At 37.4% G+C, this 21,519-nt stretch overlaps 2 protein-coding genes across 4 annotated transcripts in view; one reads left to right on the top strand and one right to left on the bottom strand.

The window, feature by feature from the left end:
* The first annotated feature begins 324 nt into the window (after positions 1 to 324).
* Positions 325 to 4,335, top strand: LOC128995398 (uncharacterized). The gene is made up of 2 exons (XM_054420410.1): positions 325 to 999; positions 1,780 to 4,335. Exons 1-2 carry the CDS (start codon positions 325 to 327, stop codon positions 4,333 to 4,335), a joined length of 3,231 nt encoding a protein of 1,076 aa, XP_054276385.1.
* A 9,023-nt stretch (positions 4,336 to 13,358) lies between these two features.
* Positions 13,359 to 21,519, bottom strand: part of LOC129005506 (cytochrome P450 315a1, mitochondrial) — a 48,362-nt gene continuing 40,201 nt past the window's right edge. For all 3 annotated transcript variants that reach the window (XM_054434418.1, XM_054434433.1, XM_054434425.1), the window contains 3 exons: positions 17,592 to 17,699; positions 15,307 to 15,522; positions 13,359 to 14,084 (listed from right to left, as the gene is read on the bottom strand). In XM_054434418.1, coding sequence (XP_054290393.1) covers positions 13,974 to 14,084; positions 15,307 to 15,522; positions 17,592 to 17,699 — 435 coding nt within the window. In that variant the 3' untranslated portion in view covers positions 13,359 to 13,973. The remainder of the gene's footprint in view (positions 14,085 to 15,306; positions 15,523 to 17,591; positions 17,700 to 21,519) is intronic.

The raw sequence follows: 21,519 nt of genomic DNA, 5'->3' as shown, positions 1-21,519 counted from the left end.
TTGATTTGTACGTGTCTTTTGAGTTGAGTCGTTCCGTGTTTAGTGACGTCACTTGTCTTGGGATCATGTGATCATGGAATGTTCTAGAAACATTACCATAAAAGGAAATGCCACGTGATAGGTCACGTGATCATCTTGGAACGTTCGAGAACATTACCATATATGGTCATGTGTTTCGACGATTGTGCAACAGCCCGCGCGGTCTTGCGTCAGTCTTCTCTGAGAGGTGGTTGTGAGAGGTGCTATTTTTCGAGTCTTTGAAATTGTGTAGTGCGTGAAAAGTAAGTTTTCAACCATTTATAAGTGTGACGAGGATTTGCGGTGATGGCTAGTGTCAGTGCTACGAAGCGATCGTTTCCTAGTGACAACGAGAGTGATGACGACAGCCTTCCTACACCACCGAAGCGACGTTGGCTCCAACGTTACAAAGACGATATTGAGGAACAACAAGGTGCTAGGGAAGAACACCGTTTGGATGTTGCCTCGGTCTCTGACGGAGAACATCATGTGTCACCGGTTGTTCAAAGTGCTACCAAGCGGTCGTTTCCTACTGACAACGACAGCGATAACGAGACCCGTCCTACATCACCGAAGCGTCGTCGAGCCCAACATAGTGAGTTGGATATTTCGGAACAACTACAAGGTGCTAGTGAGATGATGGACATTCAAGAGCAGGAAGAAGATGTTTCGGATGTCGTGCAGGTTCTACCTGTCAGGAGAGTCGATACAAAAACATTAAAATTCTGTGATGTATGTCACCTCAGTATTACTAGGAAAAACTGGGCCCGTCATACTGGGAGTAGAGCTCATCAAGCGGCGTGGATACAAAAACAGCAACTAAACCAACCATCCGTCATAGTTCAACCATCCATCATAGTTCAGCCATCCATCATAGTGCAAGTCCCACGTAAGCCTCCGCCACCACCTAATCTTGAAATCATCCAATCTAAAACGGCGTTCAGAGGTCGAATGAAGACGTTTGAGATCAATAATGTCAAAGTAAATGGTTACAAAAGTGTTGAAACTTTTATCGAAGATTCCAAAAAACTTATAATTGAAAAGGTTCGTGATGAGGGAACTTCATTGAAAATCCAACTTATCCTTAAGGCAAAGTTCGCTAAAGGGATTACGGAAAAAGTCGAATCTGATTTTGAATTCAAAACGAAAAACATCATCATTTACGAAGATTCTAATCTATCAGATTTGTTAAATGAGGCAAAACAAAAACTATTGACTGAGATGGAAAGTTTTAATCACAAAGGCTCCAATTGGAACATGAAAACGATTGAATGTCTTTTTTTACATATCAACCGACTTAAGCCTTTGAAAGGGTCTAGTTACATAGCCCTGCCAGAAAAAATTCGCTTGAAACGTGCTGTTGTAAACATAAAAAACAATGATCAGCGTTGTTTCATTTGGTGTTGTCTAGCAGCACTCCACCCTTCAAACGTACACCCGGAGCGGATCGACAGCTACACTGCTTACGTAGATGGATTTCTCAAGTTATTTGATGGGATAGATTTTCCAGTCAAACTGACTGATGTAAAAAAATTTGAAAAGCGTGCAGGATTATCGATCAATGTATACGGTCTTGAAGAAAATAGTGATGTTTTTCCCTTGTGTGTAACAGATGAAGAAAAGCCCGTGCATGTAGACCTGTTGTTGGTTAAAGATGGAACGAACTCACACTACTGTCTAATCAAAAACCTATCTCGTTTAGTTCGCAGTCAAGCTACAAAACATAAAGGAAAATGCTATATATGCAGACGTTGTCTTCAGCACTTTCATAACGAAGACAATTTGAAGACACATATGGAGGACTGCTCTAGACATGATGCTCTAAAAATAAAGCTCCCTACCGCTGGAAAAAATGACAAAATAAGATTTACAGAACACAATAAATCAATGAAAGTTCCTTATGTCATTTATGCCGATCTGGAGAGCATGCTCCTCCCGATTTCTACTTGTGAACCATCGGGAGTTGATGAAAACGGTGCTAAGAGATCGTACACATACAGCTATCAGAAACACGAAGCTATAAGTTTCTGTTACTATATCTCTGGCAGTGAAAAGCCTCCAACGACATATTTCGGGGAAGATGCTGGACGAAAGTTTGTCGAGGCGTTGAAAAAGGAGGCCGTAGAGATAAAACAAATCTACGAAAAGATCATTCCAATGACACCATTGGAGGAAGAAGAGATACGTAGACATAAAGAAGCGGTAACCTGTCACATCTGTCAGGAACCTCTCAATGAAACCGACAAAGTGAGGGATCACGACCACCTCACCGGTTTGTATCGAGGCCCTGCCCATTCCAAATGTAACTTATTGTTTACTAAACCCAAATTTATTCCTGTTTTCTTGCACAACCTTTCTGGCTACGACATACATCAGTTCATCAAAGAAATAGGACGACAAGGTGAGAAACTCAAAGTGATTCCCCAAAACGATGAGCGATACATATCATTCACCGTTCAAGTTAGGGGAGGGTTGGAACTGAGATTTTTGGACTCTTTTAAGTTTTTAAGTGCAAGTTTAGACCAATTGATTAACAATTTAACTACAGATCAGTTGGAGCATACAAAGAGATTTGTCAAATCATCACAGATAGAGTTGGTAACAAGAAAAGGGGTTTATCCCTATGACTTTATGGATAACATAACAAAATATGATATGACAACTCTGCCGGAACTTCATGATTTCAAAAACAAATTAAATAAGTGTGATGTATCAGAATCAGATTATGAGCATGCTCAAAAGGTTTGGAATGAGTTCAACATCAAAGATATGAGAGAGTACACATTGTTTTACAACAAGATTGACGTCCTCCAGTTGGCAGACATTATGGACAACTTCAGAGACGTTTGCCTTCAAACATATAGTCTCGACCCAGCGTGGTACTTCACAGCTCCCGGATTAGCTTGGTCGGCGATGCTGAAACTCACTGATGTAGAGCTCCAGTTACTAACCGACCTCGATATGATTCTAATGGTTGAAAAAGGAATTCGTGGAGGTGTTTCGCAGTGTTGCTTGAGACAAGCTCGAGCCAACAACAAGTATATGAGTCAAGGCTTCGATGAGAACAAAGAACCTAGCTACCTGGTGTACTTAGATGCGAATAACCTATATGCTTGGGCTATGTCGCAGGCGATGCCATTCGGTGACTTTAGATGGCGAAAAGATACTGAAATAAATGTTTTAGACATCAGTGATGACGCAGCCACCGGCTACATTCTCGAAGTTGACCTCGAGTATCCCGAAGAAATTCATGACCACCATGCAGACTTTCCACTCGCACCTCACCACATGATTCCACCTGGGTCAAAAATATCCAAACTGGTCACCACTTTGTACGACCGATCTAGATACGTTGTACACTACAGAAATTTAAAACAGTATCTCAACCTCGGAATGAAACTAAAAAATATACATCGGGTTCTTGAGTTTTCTCAAAAACCGTGGATGAAACCATACATCGATTTAAACACTAACATGAGGACCAAGGCAAAAAATAAATTCGAAATTGACTTCTACAAGCTTATGAATAACGCGGTATTTGGGAAAACTATGGAAAACCTTCGGAATAGAGTGGACGTTCGTCTGGTAACCGACGAACGACAGGCGGATAAATTCATTGCCAAACCTACATTCAAGAGTAGGAAAATATTTACGGACCATCTTGCAGCTGTGCACATGACCAAAACATCACTTCTTTTCAACAAACCGATTTACGTGGGGGCGGCTATTCTAGATGTGTCGAAAACCCTTATATACCGTTTCCACTATCAAGTGATGAAGAGCAGATATGGTGATCGGGTCATACTCGCCTATACTGATACCGACTCACTGATTTACATCATATATACAGAAGACTGGTACATGGACATGAAAGAAATGATTGACGAGTTCGACACGAGTGCATATCAAAGTGCCAACCCTTTTGGTATGCCTCGAGTAAACAAAAAGGTTCTCGGAAAAATGAAAGATGAGCTGGAAGGTCTGATCATGGTTGAATACGTTGGTCTGAAGTCAAAAATGTATGCCACTGACGTAGAGGAAGGTTTGAATTGTATAAAAACATCTAAAAAGGCTAAAGGAATCAAGAAATCAGTGGTGGAAAATGAAATCACAATAGATGACTATCGCAGATGTTTGAAGACTCTCGAAGATGTGTACAGACAAATCAACAGCATCCGAAGCCACCTGCACGATGTTTATAGTATGACACAATTCAAGAAATCACTTTCGCCAAAGGACGACAAACGGTGTGTTCTTCGAGATGGAATAAAGACGCTACCCTGGGGACATAGAAGAATTCCTACTGAATGTACATAAAAAAATGTAAAAAAACTATTCCTGTAAAATATATTTTTTTCGTGTTTTACACTGTTGTTATTTATTGTCCTGGTGTGCACAAGGTTTTTTGTAGCTCTTTCTCATAAAAAGATCCAATTATTTCTTCACCACTTTTATCTTTGATTCTATAGGTTATTGGAAAGGTGTCTTGCACTTTGGATATAGTAAATATCTCTCTAGTCCAATTGCGACTGTATTTATCGGCAAACGTATCTTTTTTTGTCACAATCCTCACTCTGTCTCCTAGTTGAAATTTTATTTTTCTAGGTGTGTGAGGAATATTGGAGAACCTCTCAAGCAATCTAGGTACGTCCGCATTAGTAACCTCTGCAGGTTTCATACGAATCGTACGATGGACACTGTTGTTGTACTGATGTAACAGGTCTTGAACTATGTCCAACCACCGAAAACAATTTCGGGTCTCAAATATGACTTTCATTTTTTCATTCAACGTACGATTGAACCTCTCAACGATTGCACTCTTTTCCTCATTTTCAGTATGATACATTTTTATGTTGTACGATTGCAAAACTGACTTAAAATCACGGTTAAGAAATTCTTTGCCCTTATCGGTGTGTAACAGTCTGGGAGCGGTGTGACCGTTGACGTCAATTGCTCGCTTCAATATGAGCATAAACGATTCCGCTACTTCTGCACCCCGTTTGGTCATCAACGGCTCTGACCAGGCGAATTTTGAAAAGGTATCAATCACATTCAACATATAATTATAGTCATCATTCTCACTGGCATACTTTCTCATGACAACCAGATCTGCGGCCCACAGATCGTCTATACCTAGGGTAACAATACGTCGTCGAGGAAAGTGCTTGATCACTGGTCTATGTACTTCCTTGGCGGCCATACTGGGCTTAGGAACTTTGACGAAGGCGCCTTTACGCTGACCGCAAATATTGCATGTCGTATTTAAACGCCATTTGTTGTTAACGGTTTTGACATACTCCCCACTGTCTTGAGACGTGGTTTTCCTTTTGCATTTCATACAGTAGATTTCCATTGGCTCTTATATAAGTGGGAAACACTTAAAAATGAGTGAACTGCACAGACACAGAATTCACTTGTCCGACGGTCAGAAGCGTAAGCTACGCATCGCGTTTAAAAAGCGTAGAACTGCTATAATTGGTTTAACTAATGATAGCCTCTCACGTGGAGCGGATCATATACTGCTTAACGAAGCACAACACAAGGCTGTTGAAAAAGCTATCCGGAACAAAACCGGTCTACGTCTGGCTGTGAGCTACGACCAGCTTTTGAAAAACAAAGAGGGTGGTCTTTTGAAAGAGATGTTGGAAATGGTTGAATCAAAGGTGCCATATGGAAAACGTTTCATATCTCCATTGATACGACATCAGGTGGCACCGATTCTCAAGAACCGATTCGTGCCGTGGTTGAAAAACCTGATCGATAACGAGCTAGATTCAATAATTGAAAAAGACCCCAAGGGAGCCGGCCTTAAGCGATGCATCAACAACAAGCTGGACTCTCTTTTAAAAAACCCGTAAGATCGTTTGAACCTATGTCACTGGGAGAAATAGAGCTTTATGCTAACCAATTAGGCATCCGTGGCTTTCGAGGAGTGTTTATGAGACAGATATTACCCGAAGCCCCTATGGAGTTTGAATGTGGAATCTTGAATCTGGGTAATATCGATTCTTCTGGAACCCATTGGACTTGTTATGTTAAAGACAAAAACAAAAAGTTCTATTTCGATTCGTTTGGAAACGCACCCCCACCACTAGAACTAATAGACTATTTAGGTTCAAACGATCTCTTCTATAATGACATTGCTGTTCAAGAGTATAATGATCCACCTATCTGTGGTCATTTGTGTTTGGAGGTTTTACGTCGAAACTCTAGTGATGAGCCTTGGGATGATATCATAAGAGCTATACGGGATGATAAATACGTATGGAGTTGGTGGTGGCAGCGGAAGATTCATGTTCAATAGATTCGGGGACGAGGTGGACTACCAAAGCTCAATTCGTCAACAAATCGAATCACAAACAAAGTCTGAAATTAGAGATCTTGTAAAATCAGGTCTTTCGGAAATGAAGAAAATGATGAGAACACCTAACGACGATTCGAGCTATGTAGCATTAAACAATAGACTTGGTAAAATAGAATCTACGATGAACATCAAGGATAATTTCATTGGTTTTAAAAGCAAACGTTTAGTTAGCGTCTCCAATGCAATTGATAAACATGATGTTGTAAACAAATATCAATTAGATACTGTAAAATCAACGGTGGATAGACTAACAAAAACATTCGATGTTTCGAACCCTGAGGTGGTGAATTTAAACGGACATCGAAGAATAGGAAAAGTCAGCAGATCAAAAGATCTTTATGACGTGATCGTAAGGAAAGAACTAAACGAGTTAAATGAAAAACTGGTTACATTCCAGACAAACCTTAACATGATATTGGGTAATATACACGATGACATTATAAATTTAAAGAGAGCACAAAATGGTAATGATATAAGTGACAAAGATGCCGCTAGTGAAAATCCGGGGCAAAGGATGCCAAATGACATTCCATCCAGAGCACCCTATCCGCCTCAGTGATGGTAGCAAGTGCCGACTAGCTCTAGTTAGCTTTATGTCGGAGAACTACATAAACAACGTGTTAGAACCGGGTAACATATATTTTTGGGACAGCGATATTTATCTGATCTCGACGCCATTTACGATCTCAAAGGGATATTGGACTATTGAAAAACTAAATGAAAAAATCAACGAATATATTACTGCATTGAAACTTAACGTACCTACCAACCAATTTTCAATCAAAAGAGAAAACAATCGTATCGCAATAACAAGTCCATTGAAATTTTATCTCGACGAAAAGGCGGCTTCATTCCTCGGATTCTCAAGTCCAGGAGAGAAACCATTAACCGAACAGAAATCGTTTTACGATGCCAATACATTACTGACTGCGCCAAACGCACCCAATTTCAGGGCTGTGGACGCCATAGAGGTACACTGCAACATCGTAGAGCACAGTTACATCAGCCACGATGAGCACAGACACAAACATGTGGAAGCAGAACTGTTGTACACGTTCTTCCTGAATGTAGCACATGGCTACAAGATATATGAAGTGCCAACGGAGAAGTTGTACGTTCCTCTGAGGAATGGTTTACAAACAATCAACCGAATCGACATCACTCTCCGAGATCAAAACAATCGCTTGCTTCAAAACGAAAACGTTGAATGTGTAATAGTTTTAGATTTATATAAGTCCTAAAATGGATATCAATGTGTACTGCATCGAAGAAGGATCCATAAATAATCTATTACCACACCCATTAAGATGTCTTATAGTCGGTTCATCAGGGTGTGGAAAAACAAACCTATTGCTCAATTTTATCTATAACGTAAAGGGTGTAAAGTTCAAAAACCTTTATGTATTCAGCCGATCCATTGATCAGCCAGCATACACACAGCTACGTAAACACTATGAAAAAGTAGAGCACGCACTCGGCACAACTATTGCATACTTTTACTCAAACTGCAGTGACTTGATACCTCTAGACGAATGTAAGTCCAATTCTTTGGTGGTGTTTGACGATTGTCTTTTTGAAGAACAAACAAAAATAAAAGACTATTTCATACGAGGGCGTCATAAACAGGTATCTTGCATTTATTTAAGTCAGAGCTACGGACGGGTAGACATGCAAGTAATAAGGAATAACGTTAATCTTTTGTGTATATTCACACAAAACAAACACTATACACAAAAGATATACAACGACTTCGTTGGATCTGATATGATATACCAAGAGTTTGTAGGCATGTGTAAAAAGTGTTGGGCGGAACCTCACGGTTTTATGTCAATAGACACTACTAAAAAAACGCATCTAGGTAAATATAGATGTATGTTTAAGGAAACGCTATATCCCTAATAAAAACATTTTTGCATCAAATACGTGTATTTTGTTACATTAACGATATTTTATACGTAAGAGCGTATTTACACTAAATGATTGTGTTTATGCTAAAAAACGATATTTCAAATTAAAGAGCGTTTCTGCACTAAATAAACGTTCTGTTTTTATCAAAAGCGTTTCTACACTAAATAAACGTTATATTTATGTAAAGAACGTTTCTACAATCAATAAACGTTTCACATGTACATGTTGGAATAACGATGTGAATCTTACGTCGTGTTTATGTGTTACTAAGTGCACAATGGATACAAAAGAAGCTAAGCGACTTGAGACTCTAGAAAAGAATCTCGTCAAAAAATTTCGGACAGCGGAACAGGAGGAAAAGAAAGAACGAGCTAAGAAACTGGAGGAGATTACAAACTCCCATCCCAATACACATGCAATACAAGACATCACAAAACCCCCAACACGAGTAACAAGTAAAACGCGAGATGAACCTCTGACAGTTGAAAAAGCTAGACAGCTGGAGCAACTGCAAACCACTCTACAAAACCAGTTTGGAGAAATACATGTTAGGGAAATGGAGGAACAACGTGTAAGGGAGAAAAAGTACGAGGCTATCACCAAAGCGATTAAAGAGAAAAAAGAAAAGGATGAGGTACTGGAGAAAAAAACAAAAGAAATGCTGAAAAAACAAAAATACAACCAGCTAATGAAACGCAACTTTAGACCATCAGTCTCTAGTACACCGGACCGAGTCGGTTATATTGGTTCCACTCAAGACGATGATGATGAAGATGAAAAAATGGAAGTAGTTGCGGATCAATCAATAAAACAGTTGATGGATACCAAGGTCGTTAATCTCGGAGTGGTCGGAGCTAAATATCTACCACGAGCTAGTGACTCTCAATTCGGTATTTATTTCGATGAGATAGATGAGCAACTAAAAATCGGTTCTGAACCGATTGGGTTTGATTATGATGATATTATTGTAAACAACAAACGATTTAAAGGTACTGAAGGACTTTGGAAACTTTTAACGAAGAAAGGGTTTGTGCAGTCTAATGAATACACATCAAACGATTGGCAGACATATAAAGATATGCTTTTGATGACAAACTCTATCTTCCAGAAAAATGACCCTACTACACGACGTCCAAAATCTAGTTCAGGACAAAAATGGCGGAAAATGATAAAACCTATTTGGGACGAAGTTATCAAACCAACCGATCTGATTGAACAAGATATGGACAGGGATCTATTGACGGGATCCGGTTTAAAACGCTACCATGACGGTCCGGTTGAATATCGCTACATCAAAGACCTCAACGAGCTCATCAATCGTCTGAATTTTATTTACGCAGAGGAGGTTGCAGGCAACAACAATTTTCACAACGAAAAACTATCTGTTGTTAAATTCATATCCGACCGTATGCAAGAACTGATTGACCAACCGAACGGGGTCAAATACGTAGTACGATGTTTGTCAGCCTTGCCTGAACGCGCGATAGAAGGCTCGGGATTGTTGAACGACATCATCAACAAATTACCTGTAGAACTACACGCCCCACGTAACTGGAAATTCGATACGTACAACTTCTGTGGCCCAGGCACGAAGCTCGCTGAACGATTAGGTCGTGGTGACAAGGGTGTGAACCCTTTAGACGATGCGTGTAAACAGCACGACATATGGTACAGAGACCACCGGAAGCCCGAAGACAGATGGGTCGCAGATAAAGCGTTACAGAAAGCAGCGTGGGATAGAGTGACGTCTAGCGACGCGGACCTTAACGAGAGGAGCGTAGCCCTCGCGACCACGGGTGCGATGTGGTTGAAACGTAAACTAGGGATGGGTTTAGGTACATCCGCGTGTTCATATCCCTGTAGAAAAAATGGGTATATATAAGTGAGCAGCATGGACAACGCTTGGCAAATCTTGTCCCGCGAATCGAAGGCACCGAACGGTGTACTCACCGACGAGCTCGTTATGAAGTTCGATAGGTACCTCAACTGGGACCTGTTGTCAATTCACTATGATTTCTCCATCGATATGCTACGTATTTACTTTCATCGTGTTGACTGGGGTCCTATTCTGAAGAGGCAAAAATTCAGTGAGAGCTTTCTTCGTGAGATGGCACCAAACTTTGAGCATGCGTGGTTTGCTGTCAGCAAGCACCAAATACTTTCCGAGTCGTTCATACACGACTACGCAAACAAAGTCGATTGGGAATACATTAAAAAATTCCAGATCGTTTCGCAACAGTTTTTGGATGATCACAAAGCTTACATGGAAGAGGAGTTCAATGAGTAAGCCTCTATATATACCATGTAATTAAAAAAATAAATAAAAATAATTAGCTTATATTTTTTTGTTCTTCTGTGTTATTAAGTCATTGTAGACAATGGAAGCACTGTACGAACGTTTCTCCACCGGAGTGGTGAAAAGCGAGTACCGAGCTGTTATGCCGATATCCGAGTTGAATTTCAACACACCAAACAATTACACAATCTTCAAACTCGATCACGGAGACACGTTTTACGACTCGGCAATTCAATATCACATCTGCGGCGAGGTAGTAAAAAAATCCGATGGTAAAGCATATGATGCGACTGCCACTATAGCCCTTATTGACAATTTCATACCATACCTCTTTACAAGAATCGAACTGAAAAAACACAACACAACAATCGATGTGGTCGATCATCCGGGAATTACAAGCACTATCAAAAGTATTCTAAACTATCCTCAATCGATGAAACCCGCTTTGCAAAACTGTGGGTTCGCATCAAGATACTCGCTTGGTGGTGGCAAGTTCGAAGCGATTGGAACCTTAGCGCATCTCGGGTTAGGATTCTTTGACCACATGCGATACCCCATGTACAAAGGTGGATTCGAGATTGTATTCACAAGAGCTGAAGATAACGACGCTCTATACCATTGGAAAGGAACCGCTGCCGCAGCTACCGATCCTGAGGACGGCAAAGTGAAAATCACTTCCTTCGTTCTCAGAGTTCCCATAGTGGAATATACGTCAACTAGCAAAATCCAACTAATCGACGGTCTAACAAAACTTAGTGAAAAAGACGAGTTGGTCTACAACTATTATCAGTGGCAATGTATTGACAAAAAGGGCGTGTTCGGATCTACGTACACATTCGACATTACAAACGTTTATAGAAACGTATACAACCCTAGATTCGTAATCATGTGCTTTCAAACTAACCGCACGAATGATCAGAAAAAGAACCCAGCGCAATTTGACAGCGAAAATATAAAGAACTTTGCAGTTAAAATAAATGGTCAACGTTACCCTCAAGAACTGCAAAACGCTGCAATCCTTGAGGGACGTTGGAGAGTGATTTACGAGCAATTCATGAGATATCGTAAGGTGAATTTCGATGACAGCTCAATGATCATTGACCCGAGCGAGTTTATTTCACACTACCCACTGTATGTTGTCGACACACATCTTCATCCGATGAATACAGACCGTTCTAGAAGTGACATTCAAATAGAATTCGATTTCACAAACGCAATCGCATCACCATCGGCCGATTCAGGCACTACCGCATATGTCATCGTAGTCTCTGAAAACGCGTTTGCCTACGACATATCAAGGAACATAATCAAGGTGATGTAACTGCGCATTTATATAAGTGAGAGACATGGCGCAATTGGTAGATTTGCTTAATGCGTGCCAAGCACCCAAATACACTAAAATCGAAGAGCTGCGACATGAGCATCCCTACAGAATAGTGGAATTGCAGCGAGTCGTGACGAGATACGGTCCCTCGGTAACCGCTACTGTCGAAGAAGACCCTTGTGGCAATCTAAGAAAATTGTATCTCCCATGCAGGTACAACAACGTTTTGACAGACGTCATGATTAGAAACTACAACAACGGTGTCAACGAAAAACTTGCTTTGATACCCAAAAGCCATGGTCAGATCGAGTTTACAACAATAAACTAATAGAACAGAAATAAAATACGCAAAATAACTGAAAAACACAAAAAAATATTTTTTCGCCTCCGAAGGATTGGCGTGGTCGGAACCACGTGCTGAGTCACTCAGAAGACACGTAAAAATCAACATGAAAACAATGAGTTTCAAATGGCGTGTCAGTATACATTGAGATCGAAATACTGCATCTTCATACAAATCCTCTAGTGAAAACATGAGCACCGAATGATGCAATCGGCGCCATTTTTGTGCAGTTGAGAACCTATTGGTGGTCCTATATAAAATGAGATTCAAAAGCTGTCGTCGTTTTCAATCTCAGCCGTGAGATCCTATTATACGACAAGTATACCAAATGAGAACTGATTTAACGTTCTTTATATCTACACAAAAAAAAAGGTCATCCAAATCAGAGGATCAGTCTCTGTCTGTAAGGTTAGGTTAGGTTAGGCAAAGTGAGGTTACCTACCTCAACCCACGTGGTCTACACTCCTCCCTCCTCTGTCCTAGAACCCCCAAAATGACTACTACTAATCTGCATTTGAAATGGCCAGTTCCAAGTCTCACTTAAATCAACATCTTTCTGGTAGTGGTAGTCTAGATAGTTTTAAAATCCACGACTCCTTTTCCATCAAATTGGACCGTTAATACCCTCTAACATTGAACAAAGTATGCCCAACTTTATATATACGACGCAAACACAGCTTTTACTCACAGTATGGGTCAAAGATTCGTGAAATGCGACCAACTGCTGATGCGTGATTTGCATGTAGGATAAGTGACTATCTTTATTCCATACAACAAATGTAATGGGGAAAAAAACGACGAATATAGGAATATACTTGAGCAAATTATCTAAATAGCATAAATAGCTGCTTATTAGGTAAAACATTCATTTGGTTAAAATCATATTTTGGTTTGATTAACATAAAATAGTTTATACAGGCAAACTATCAGTTCTATTTCATGTAAAAAATTAAACAACCCCTAAATAAAATACAAAGATAAACAGTATTTGTTAATTATTATTTCTTTTATTGCTGACAATATTCCCGTGGCGAAGCACGGGCGGTTAACTAGTAATAATAATTAGGTCAACAGGATGACAGGAAGTATAAATTAGACGTATTAATTCACTTATTAATAGTTATATTTGTATGTAACATTAACATATGATATAATAACCAGTATCATTGAATGTCCCAGAATCACATTATTTCAGTCTTATTGGTAAGCATCAGCTTAAAGGCACCTGGTATCCTGTGTTTTTTTTTCTTGTTATAACTAATTTATACTAGTTGAAAAAAGGAGTATTAAAATGATGAAGAGTAAAGACCCTAAGCTTCTATAAAATAATTGGCTTCAAAGGTGAAACTGTTAAGAGCTTAGGAGCACAAATGATATGGAAGCATAGCATAGTATATGAATATTAGGAATGGAACGTTTACCATTTCTGAACAAGTTACAATTTTCCTTGAAGGGTTTGAGAGCTTGTGGCCTTAGCATTTAAAAAATGTACACAGACAGGTTTTTGTTGTTGAAAACAGTAATAGAGTAATAACATTTTTTTTTACTGCAGAGACTCGCCAGTAAAAAGCCAAAACTGTCCCAAATTTGTAATGGCTTTTAGACTAAATTTTCAGTTTTGGATACAAATCAAAATGAAATAAAAATGTTTTTGAGCTAAATCTGACTGCTATAAAAATATCTTTTGTCCAGCACTCAAACCTATCATGTATAGTAAAAATTACAATTTTCTTTGAGTCAGAAAAAGAGGTATATTCTCAGATGGAACTGTAACCAACATCAACACCATATCTACTTCTTTCTTCACTTCCACATGAAATTGTGACAGAATCTGTAAACATAAAAACATATTACCTGAATGTCATTGTGTATCAATCCAAGTAATCATGTATACTGCACTCTAAAACAAGCGTGTGTACAAACTTTTTTCCTTTCAAGGTTTTGTGTGGGGTATTTGGCCACGAGAAATCGATTGGGGTGGGTCACAAGGCTGGGATAAATCTAGTTTTTTTCCTACAGCCCTTGAAAGTGCCCATGTTACGGTCAATACCTTTTTGTGGCTGCAATTAACAAAAATATCTGATACAAGTTATTTTTTATGTCATAATTTGATTTGATGTGTAAACAAAAATAACTTTATTTGGACAAAACCTTTGAAAGAGTAGCTATATTTAGTTTGGTTTATTTGGTACATACATATTAGTGTTAATGTTTTCAAGGTTAATTTTCAAGATTAAGAATGAAATGCGGAAGACCTCCAAAGCAAAAATACATTTAGAATATGTAAGGGAGAGAAGCTACAATCGATTGTCAGGAAACAAATTACAACTGAACCAGTTCCAGCCAGCTCATACATCTCGCCAAACATCTAAGAACCTCAGCCAAGTCGAGCATCCAAAAATAAAAGTAGAGGAATAATTTTTGATGTGATGGCCGAGGAATATTGATGAACAACAGGCCCTCAATAACAACAACAGGATCATGATGAGCAGGAGCGTAAACGAATCGCTGCTCAAAATATAGAAGAATGTTAGCGCACTAAAGTTCCTCAAACGTATAATGTCACCATGTCAGCTGATGAGAGATATTATTGAAGAAGCATTTGGTGTCCAAATTGCAAGGGCTCAATTTGAAGATTTGAAATACCGTACTATTCTTGCTCCACTTAATGCTGAAATTAGAAAGATTAACAACAAAATTATCAAAATTCTACCGGTTAATGAGGAGGTTTACAAAAGTTTCAATTTAATTAAAGACCAATCAGACTAAGCTTATTATCAGGCTTAGAATTCATACCAAGTTTGATAATTCACTATCAACAAAAGTTTAGTATTTGTACACACATGTAGATTGAACCTTTTAGAGTGATGAGTGGTATGCACCTGCAGACAAGAATTCTTCCCACAACACGATAGATTTTTTTTTTGTACAGCGATTGCAAAAATTGCTGCTATATCTAATTCAATATAGTCTACGTATTCAGAGAACGCAAGAGCATTGGGAGAAGTTTTTGTCTTTGCTCGCACTATCCTCTCACATGCTATCTTCATTACCTCAGATAAAGTAAGACCAATCTGAGCCATGGCGACTCGACGGCCTATGCAAGCCCGCCCTCCAATTGCAAAGGGTAGAGATGCGGACTTGTCATTCACCCCTCTCAACCTCCCGTCCTCACCACTCCTGAGCCATCGTGAGGGCCAGAACTTCTCTGGGGAAGGGAAATGTGCTTCAGAGTGGCCACTGGTGTACAAAGACATTATCACCATAGTCTGAAATGCAGAAATACTTGTTAATCATTTTAATTAGTTTTTTTTTTTAAAACCATAATTTTTGTCCCAATGTTTCATTACTACTAAATGTTTATCATAAGTTAGTAAAATTGTAAATTATATTTGTAAGCTAGAATTTGTTGTGCACAGTGTGACAAAAATTGGGTAAGTGTGTTGATGGTACAGTAGACTCCCTCTTATCCGGACTCTTTGGGACCAAGGCCAGTCTGGATGACGGTTTTCCGGTTAAACCGACGTCCCCAAAAACTTATTAAAACGGACTGTTTACTATGATATTCGACTTAAATTTAGGAGAGCATTGTATCTAGAAACGTGATCACTGGTCTCAAATCTTTCACACGAGAACAGTCGTTTCAGTACCACCCACTTCCTACCTATCTAGTCCGGTTAAACCAATGTGCTGATAAAAAGTGTCCGGTTAAAGAGATGTCATTTCCGCCGAGTGTAGTCCAGGTTAAACCGATGTCCGGTTAAAAGGTGTCCGGATAAGAGGGAGTCTACTGTAACGTTATTACAGAAAATAAGGTCTAGATTAGATTTAGAAGGCATGCTTAGAATATAATTTTACTGGTGAAAAAAACATGAGCAACGTGAAATAAAGCTAATAACGAAGGAAGTTTACAAAGAACATTACTAGCTTCCTCACCATCCAAAAAAACTTATTTAACACATTCACTGCTAATAATATGTAATACTTTTATAAATGGCTAATAAACATAAACATTAACATGATCATGTTAATTGAGTGACAATATATCTTTAATTAAATAAATTTTATACTATAAATTGTGGATTAAAATATATTATGTAACTAGCAGAGTACCCGTCCTTCGTACGGGGTTGGAATATAAGTATAAAATGCTTATTGCAGTTATACTCAAGCTTTGCGATTGCAATGGGTGGAGGACACAGTTTGATAAAATTTGCTTTTTTAAATTTACAGTATTCTATAGTATTACACATCTACCATAGCCATAATGTTCTACCATTTTACCTAAACAATAGAGAAAAATAAATTATCAATTCGCAAAATATCACAAATTATTCATGAAATGAAAAACATATACATAACTGTAAACAATCCTAATTTGACAGTTCTCATTGCAAATCACAGTTTTTTGTTACTGCTTAGTTCAAATTAGCTGTTTTCATAAATGCAAAAAAAATATAGTGCTGCACCCTGTTGGTAAATCTTATAACTTTTTAATGCTTTTCCATATCATAGAACCAACTTTTTTAGTTGAAACAGCTGACTAAATTCTTTAATTCCCTTTAAATATGAATACTCATAAGGTTAACATGGGGAATTACAGAGCCACTGGGGCAGAGCCCGAAAGGATTTTTGAGATAAGAATATGCCTATATGTTAATCGGGAATGTAAGCTATCATCATGCCAAATTTCAGCCCAATCCGTCCAGTGGTTTATGCGTGATTGAACTTCAAACAAACAAACAAACACACAAACTTTCACATTTATAATATTAGTAAGATTATATACATCATGTATTATATATCTGCTAATATACTTATGACGCACAAGTGCGTCATTAGCAGTGAACGTGTTAATAAAGTAAAAAGGTAGTAAAAAATCACTAATAGTCTTTTTAAGCAATTTTAAAAATACAACTTAAACTGAATGGAAACTTTCAGGTTAGGGGTTGAGGAGGGGGTGTGAATTTTAGTCAAGCCAATGTAAGATGACATTGTCACCCCGTCTAAAACAATGTTGTCAGGTCAAATAAAACAGTTGGTTTAAATGATTGGTTAGGCTAAGCTCAAGTCGCATAATTTATTACTGGCCTCCAAGAGGTTGATTTTTTAGCCTAGCTTTTTATTCCTGTAATGTAATTGTGATTCTAGGAAGAGTCTGCAAAAACTGCGCAATCAAAAAATAACAATTTAGCAGCATTTTGACACAACCACGTGAGCTTGAGATGCGGATCGAAATTTTTAAATTCTGTCACTGTCTCTTGGGTTGATAATGTTTTACAGTGATTTTATAGAATTGTCTTTTGTGGCCCACTACGACTGTTTTGTATATACAGACCCCAGCAGGAATGTTGTATCCACTCATCTCACAGTCGACAGCTAATTCTCTGGTAAGGAACGGAGCTACAGGATACAGCCTCAGAGTTTCTTGCATCACAGCTCGAATCTTAAATCATACAAATATGTCATTTGCCACCATACAAGTATTCCCAGTAGTAAGTATGTGAGCATAAATGACTACACCAATATGAAAATGTGTCCAGTAGGAAAAACAAACCAAACAATTCTGTATCTTTGAAATTTTGAGTATGATAAAAGTTTATCTCAGTATCTCATGAGTATATTTGTTAAAATAAACTATATAAAAATGGTTTATTTTACCTTTTTGCATCGAACGATCCGTGTGTGGTTAGTACAACTACAGCTGTTTCATACCACTAGGGTACATCATCAGGTTGTTGGTAGAACGTTAGATAAAACAGCATTCATTCATAGATGAACTTGTCAAAATAAATATGTCTATATACACATAATACACAAAAAACATTTAAATAACACGAATTTACGAACTTGGCCAAGTAACGAATACACGAGACAGGCGCCGATGGATGTTGCGTCATGACTGCTGTCGTGTGTCCAAGCATCAGCTGTTACCCCTCCCCCCCAACTCCTTTATCAGGAGATCCCCTCCCAAAAAGAACTCGAAATCAGCATTCGCCAACCACATAATTAACGCAAACCACAACTACACGGACATACATAGTAATCTAGAAATTATGCATTTATGTACTAAAGGCAGATACATGGACACAATAGAGGAGTTTGAAATATACAAGGCATCCAAAGAACACCCTGACCATATATTGAACGAACAAATTTCATTCAGATCTAATATCATCTACAATACTGCCATTCATTTAAACCAAAACAAAACTGGTCCTGATAAAGGAGTTGGGGGGGAGGGGTAACAGCTGATGCTTGGACACACGACAGCAGTCATGACGCAACATCCATCGGCGCCTGTCTCGTGTGTTCGTTACTTGGCCAAGTTCGTAAATTCGTGTTATTTAAATGTTTTTCGTGTATTATGTGTATATAGACATATTTATTTTGACAAGTTCATCTATGAATGAATGCTGTTTTATCTAACGTTCTACCAACAACCTGATGATGTACCCTAGTGGTATGAAACAGCTGTAGTTGTACTAACTACACACGGATCGTTCGACGCAAAAAGGTAAAATAAACCATTTTTATATTGCAATTTACGATCCAGAGGCTAACCCATCATGAAATTAAAATAAACGGTATCAGCAACCTGACACATACTTTCTACCATTAGCTTGTCAACAACCCTTTCATGGGGGAGCAGTGGAAGAAACTATGATTTTACTATGGGGAATAATAACAAAAGTTACAATACTGTGATGTGAACCGTAATTTGAACAGCAATTGGGGTTGTTAACATTTTCTTTGGAGTTAAAAAAACTATAAAATACTAAATTTTAAAGTTGCAATAACTCTTAAACTGTAATGTTTACAGAAACGGGGGTTGTACAGTTTTTTTAAGTAAAAGGACTATAACATACCAAAGTTTAATCAAAATCGTTCAGGCAGTTTTTTTTTTTTTTTTTTTATTTGATTTTTCTGTAATTTAACATAGTAAATGTAAAGAGAGTATTGTCTTTGTCAATTATTTTTTTGTTTGAGTTTTGATTGTTTTTGCAACATATATACTGGGTGGTAGAATATATTTTTAATATTTTTACCCTGTTTTTGTCTTACAATTTATCAACTTTTCCAAGGTATTACAACTCAAAAAAATATTGATTTTTTTCAACCCACCCTATTGCTTATTTTTTATATGGGAAATTTGCTAATAGGCATAAGCTAGTTTTGCTGTGTTTTAGCTGCACATATTTGTCTTACCTGCACAATAAACATAACCTTAAATTTCTCATTTTTACTTTACTTTGTTATGTAGGTAGGTTTGTTTTAACTCATTTTATTTTATTTTTATGTTAAAAAATGTTAATTAGAAAATAATAATAGTTTTATTTTTACTGGGGTTCGTTAATCCGTATGTGAGTGCTCTTGCTTATGACTTGTATTGATGAACACAATGCATTTAAATATTCAATCATTAAGGAATAAAGTTAATGCACTGTCAGTCATGTTGGATGAAACTGGTTGTGATATTGTATTATGAGCACTGGCTACTAAATGATGAGGTACAGTTGTATGTACCTGAAGGTTTTTAATTAGCTTCTGCCTACTGCAGGAATGAGCCATACGGGGGAACATTTATCTTAGTTAGAGAATCAGTAATATTGGCTTTGAATTGATCTACATCATCCACTTTACTATTACTAGTCATTTTGAAGCTTGTTGTATATATGTAAATGCCTTAAATGTATTATTTATTTCTTTGTATAGGACCCCAACCCCTGATTTTAATGTATTTTTATAATATCTTTAAAAAGCCGAATAGAAGTATAGTACTTGGGTCAGATGTTAACATAGATTTCTTAAAAGTAAAAAAATTGAAACAGTAACACTTATTAATATTCTTAAATCATTTAACTTGTATCATGTCAATAATATTCTAACCAGGCAAAATAGCAATATAGATAACATTGTTACAAATATTGATAACAATTGTTTTTAATGCTATCTCGGGCAACTGCCATTTCTGACTATGAGGTTTATTTATTTATTTATTTATTTCGACGTGAGATAAGATATACATGCAACAAGATACAAAATAAAAAAAAAATAATAATATATATGCGTAAGAAATTATGGTGGCGGTGATGAACAATGTGGGTGAAATTACAACAGTTACAACATTGTAAAATATTAACAACAATAACAACTACCTGTGTAAATAATTAACAATAATAACAATCAGTAAAGTATCAAAATGACAACATTGTGAATAAACTAATAACAATAACAACAAACAGTGTAAAAAATGAACAATAAAAACAATCAGTGTAAATAAGTATCAAAATGACAACATTGTAAATGTTGAGGTAGAGGTTATTAAGTTTAAGTTCTCAATTTCCACAGACTCTCCCTACATAAAACAGGTGTCCTATAGGAAGGTGAATGAAAACAAATTATATATGTTTGTCAATCACCTGTATCAATTTGACTGGCAACAACTGTTTAAAACGACCGATACAAATGCCGCTTTTGAATATTTTGTCAATATCCTCTCATCTATGTACAATTTTTCTGCCCTAGAGTCCAAAAACAAATTAAAGTGCAAGGTAAAAATAAAAATGGAGGTTCAAAATGATTTGATGATTCACTTAGGATGTTAAGAGCTTTTGTAAGTTATTTATATTGCACTTTAATGACCTACCTGTTAATTTAGATTGTGATACCATACTACATGCGGACGACACATCTGTGCTAGTAAACAGGAATTGTCTGAATGATGTAATAAACCATATTAATAGAGCAACTCTGTTTCTGCCAATCTGTGGTTTGATTTTAACTATTTAAAGATAAATTAGAGTAAAACTGAAAGGATAATATTTACATTCAGACAAATTGAACAATATAACATGGCTAAGTCAGTAAAGCTTCTTGGTGTTACTCTTGACCAAAAACTACTATGGGAGGAACATACCAATAGCTTAGCTAATCGATTGGCTAGGGTTTTTTTTTAATTGAGAAAGACTTGTGTCAGAAGCTAATGAAAACTTCTTATTTTAGTTTCTTCCATTGACATTTGTTATTTGCTAATATGTTGTGGGGAGGTAGTGCTGGAGCAGATAGTTTTTTTGTGGCAAAAGAGAGCAATAAGAATCTTGTTTGGTTTAGAGTTTAGGGATAGCGGTATTAGTCATTTCTCTGCACATAATATTATGACTGTACCATGCATTTTTATTTTTAGAAATTAATTTATGTCAAAAAAAATATTACAGTCTTTTGTTGTTTTAACACTAAAACAACAGAAGTCTTTTCATAATTAT

Source organism: Macrosteles quadrilineatus, unplaced genomic scaffold (genome assembly GCF_028750875.1).
Source record: "Macrosteles quadrilineatus isolate MER2022 unplaced genomic scaffold, UCM_ALF_1.0 Scaffold_1__1_contigs__length_201487025, whole genome shotgun sequence".
Taxonomy (NCBI): Eukaryota; Metazoa; Arthropoda; class Insecta; order Hemiptera; family Cicadellidae; genus Macrosteles; species Macrosteles quadrilineatus.
The sequence above is the reverse complement of the archived record's forward strand: the minus strand, read 5'-3'. Positions and strand labels throughout refer to the sequence as shown.

What these genes read in the sequence shown, in the direction of transcription:
- LOC128995398 (XM_054420410.1), top strand. Translation starts at nt 325, where the DNA reads ATGGCTAGTGTCAGTGCTACGAAGCGATCGTTTCCTAGTGACAACGAG. An exon ending in TTGAGATCAATAATGTCAAA is followed by an intron (nt 1,000 to 1,779) that starts GTAAATGGTTAC and finishes CGTTGTCTTCAG; the next exon opens with CACTTTCATAACGAAGACAA.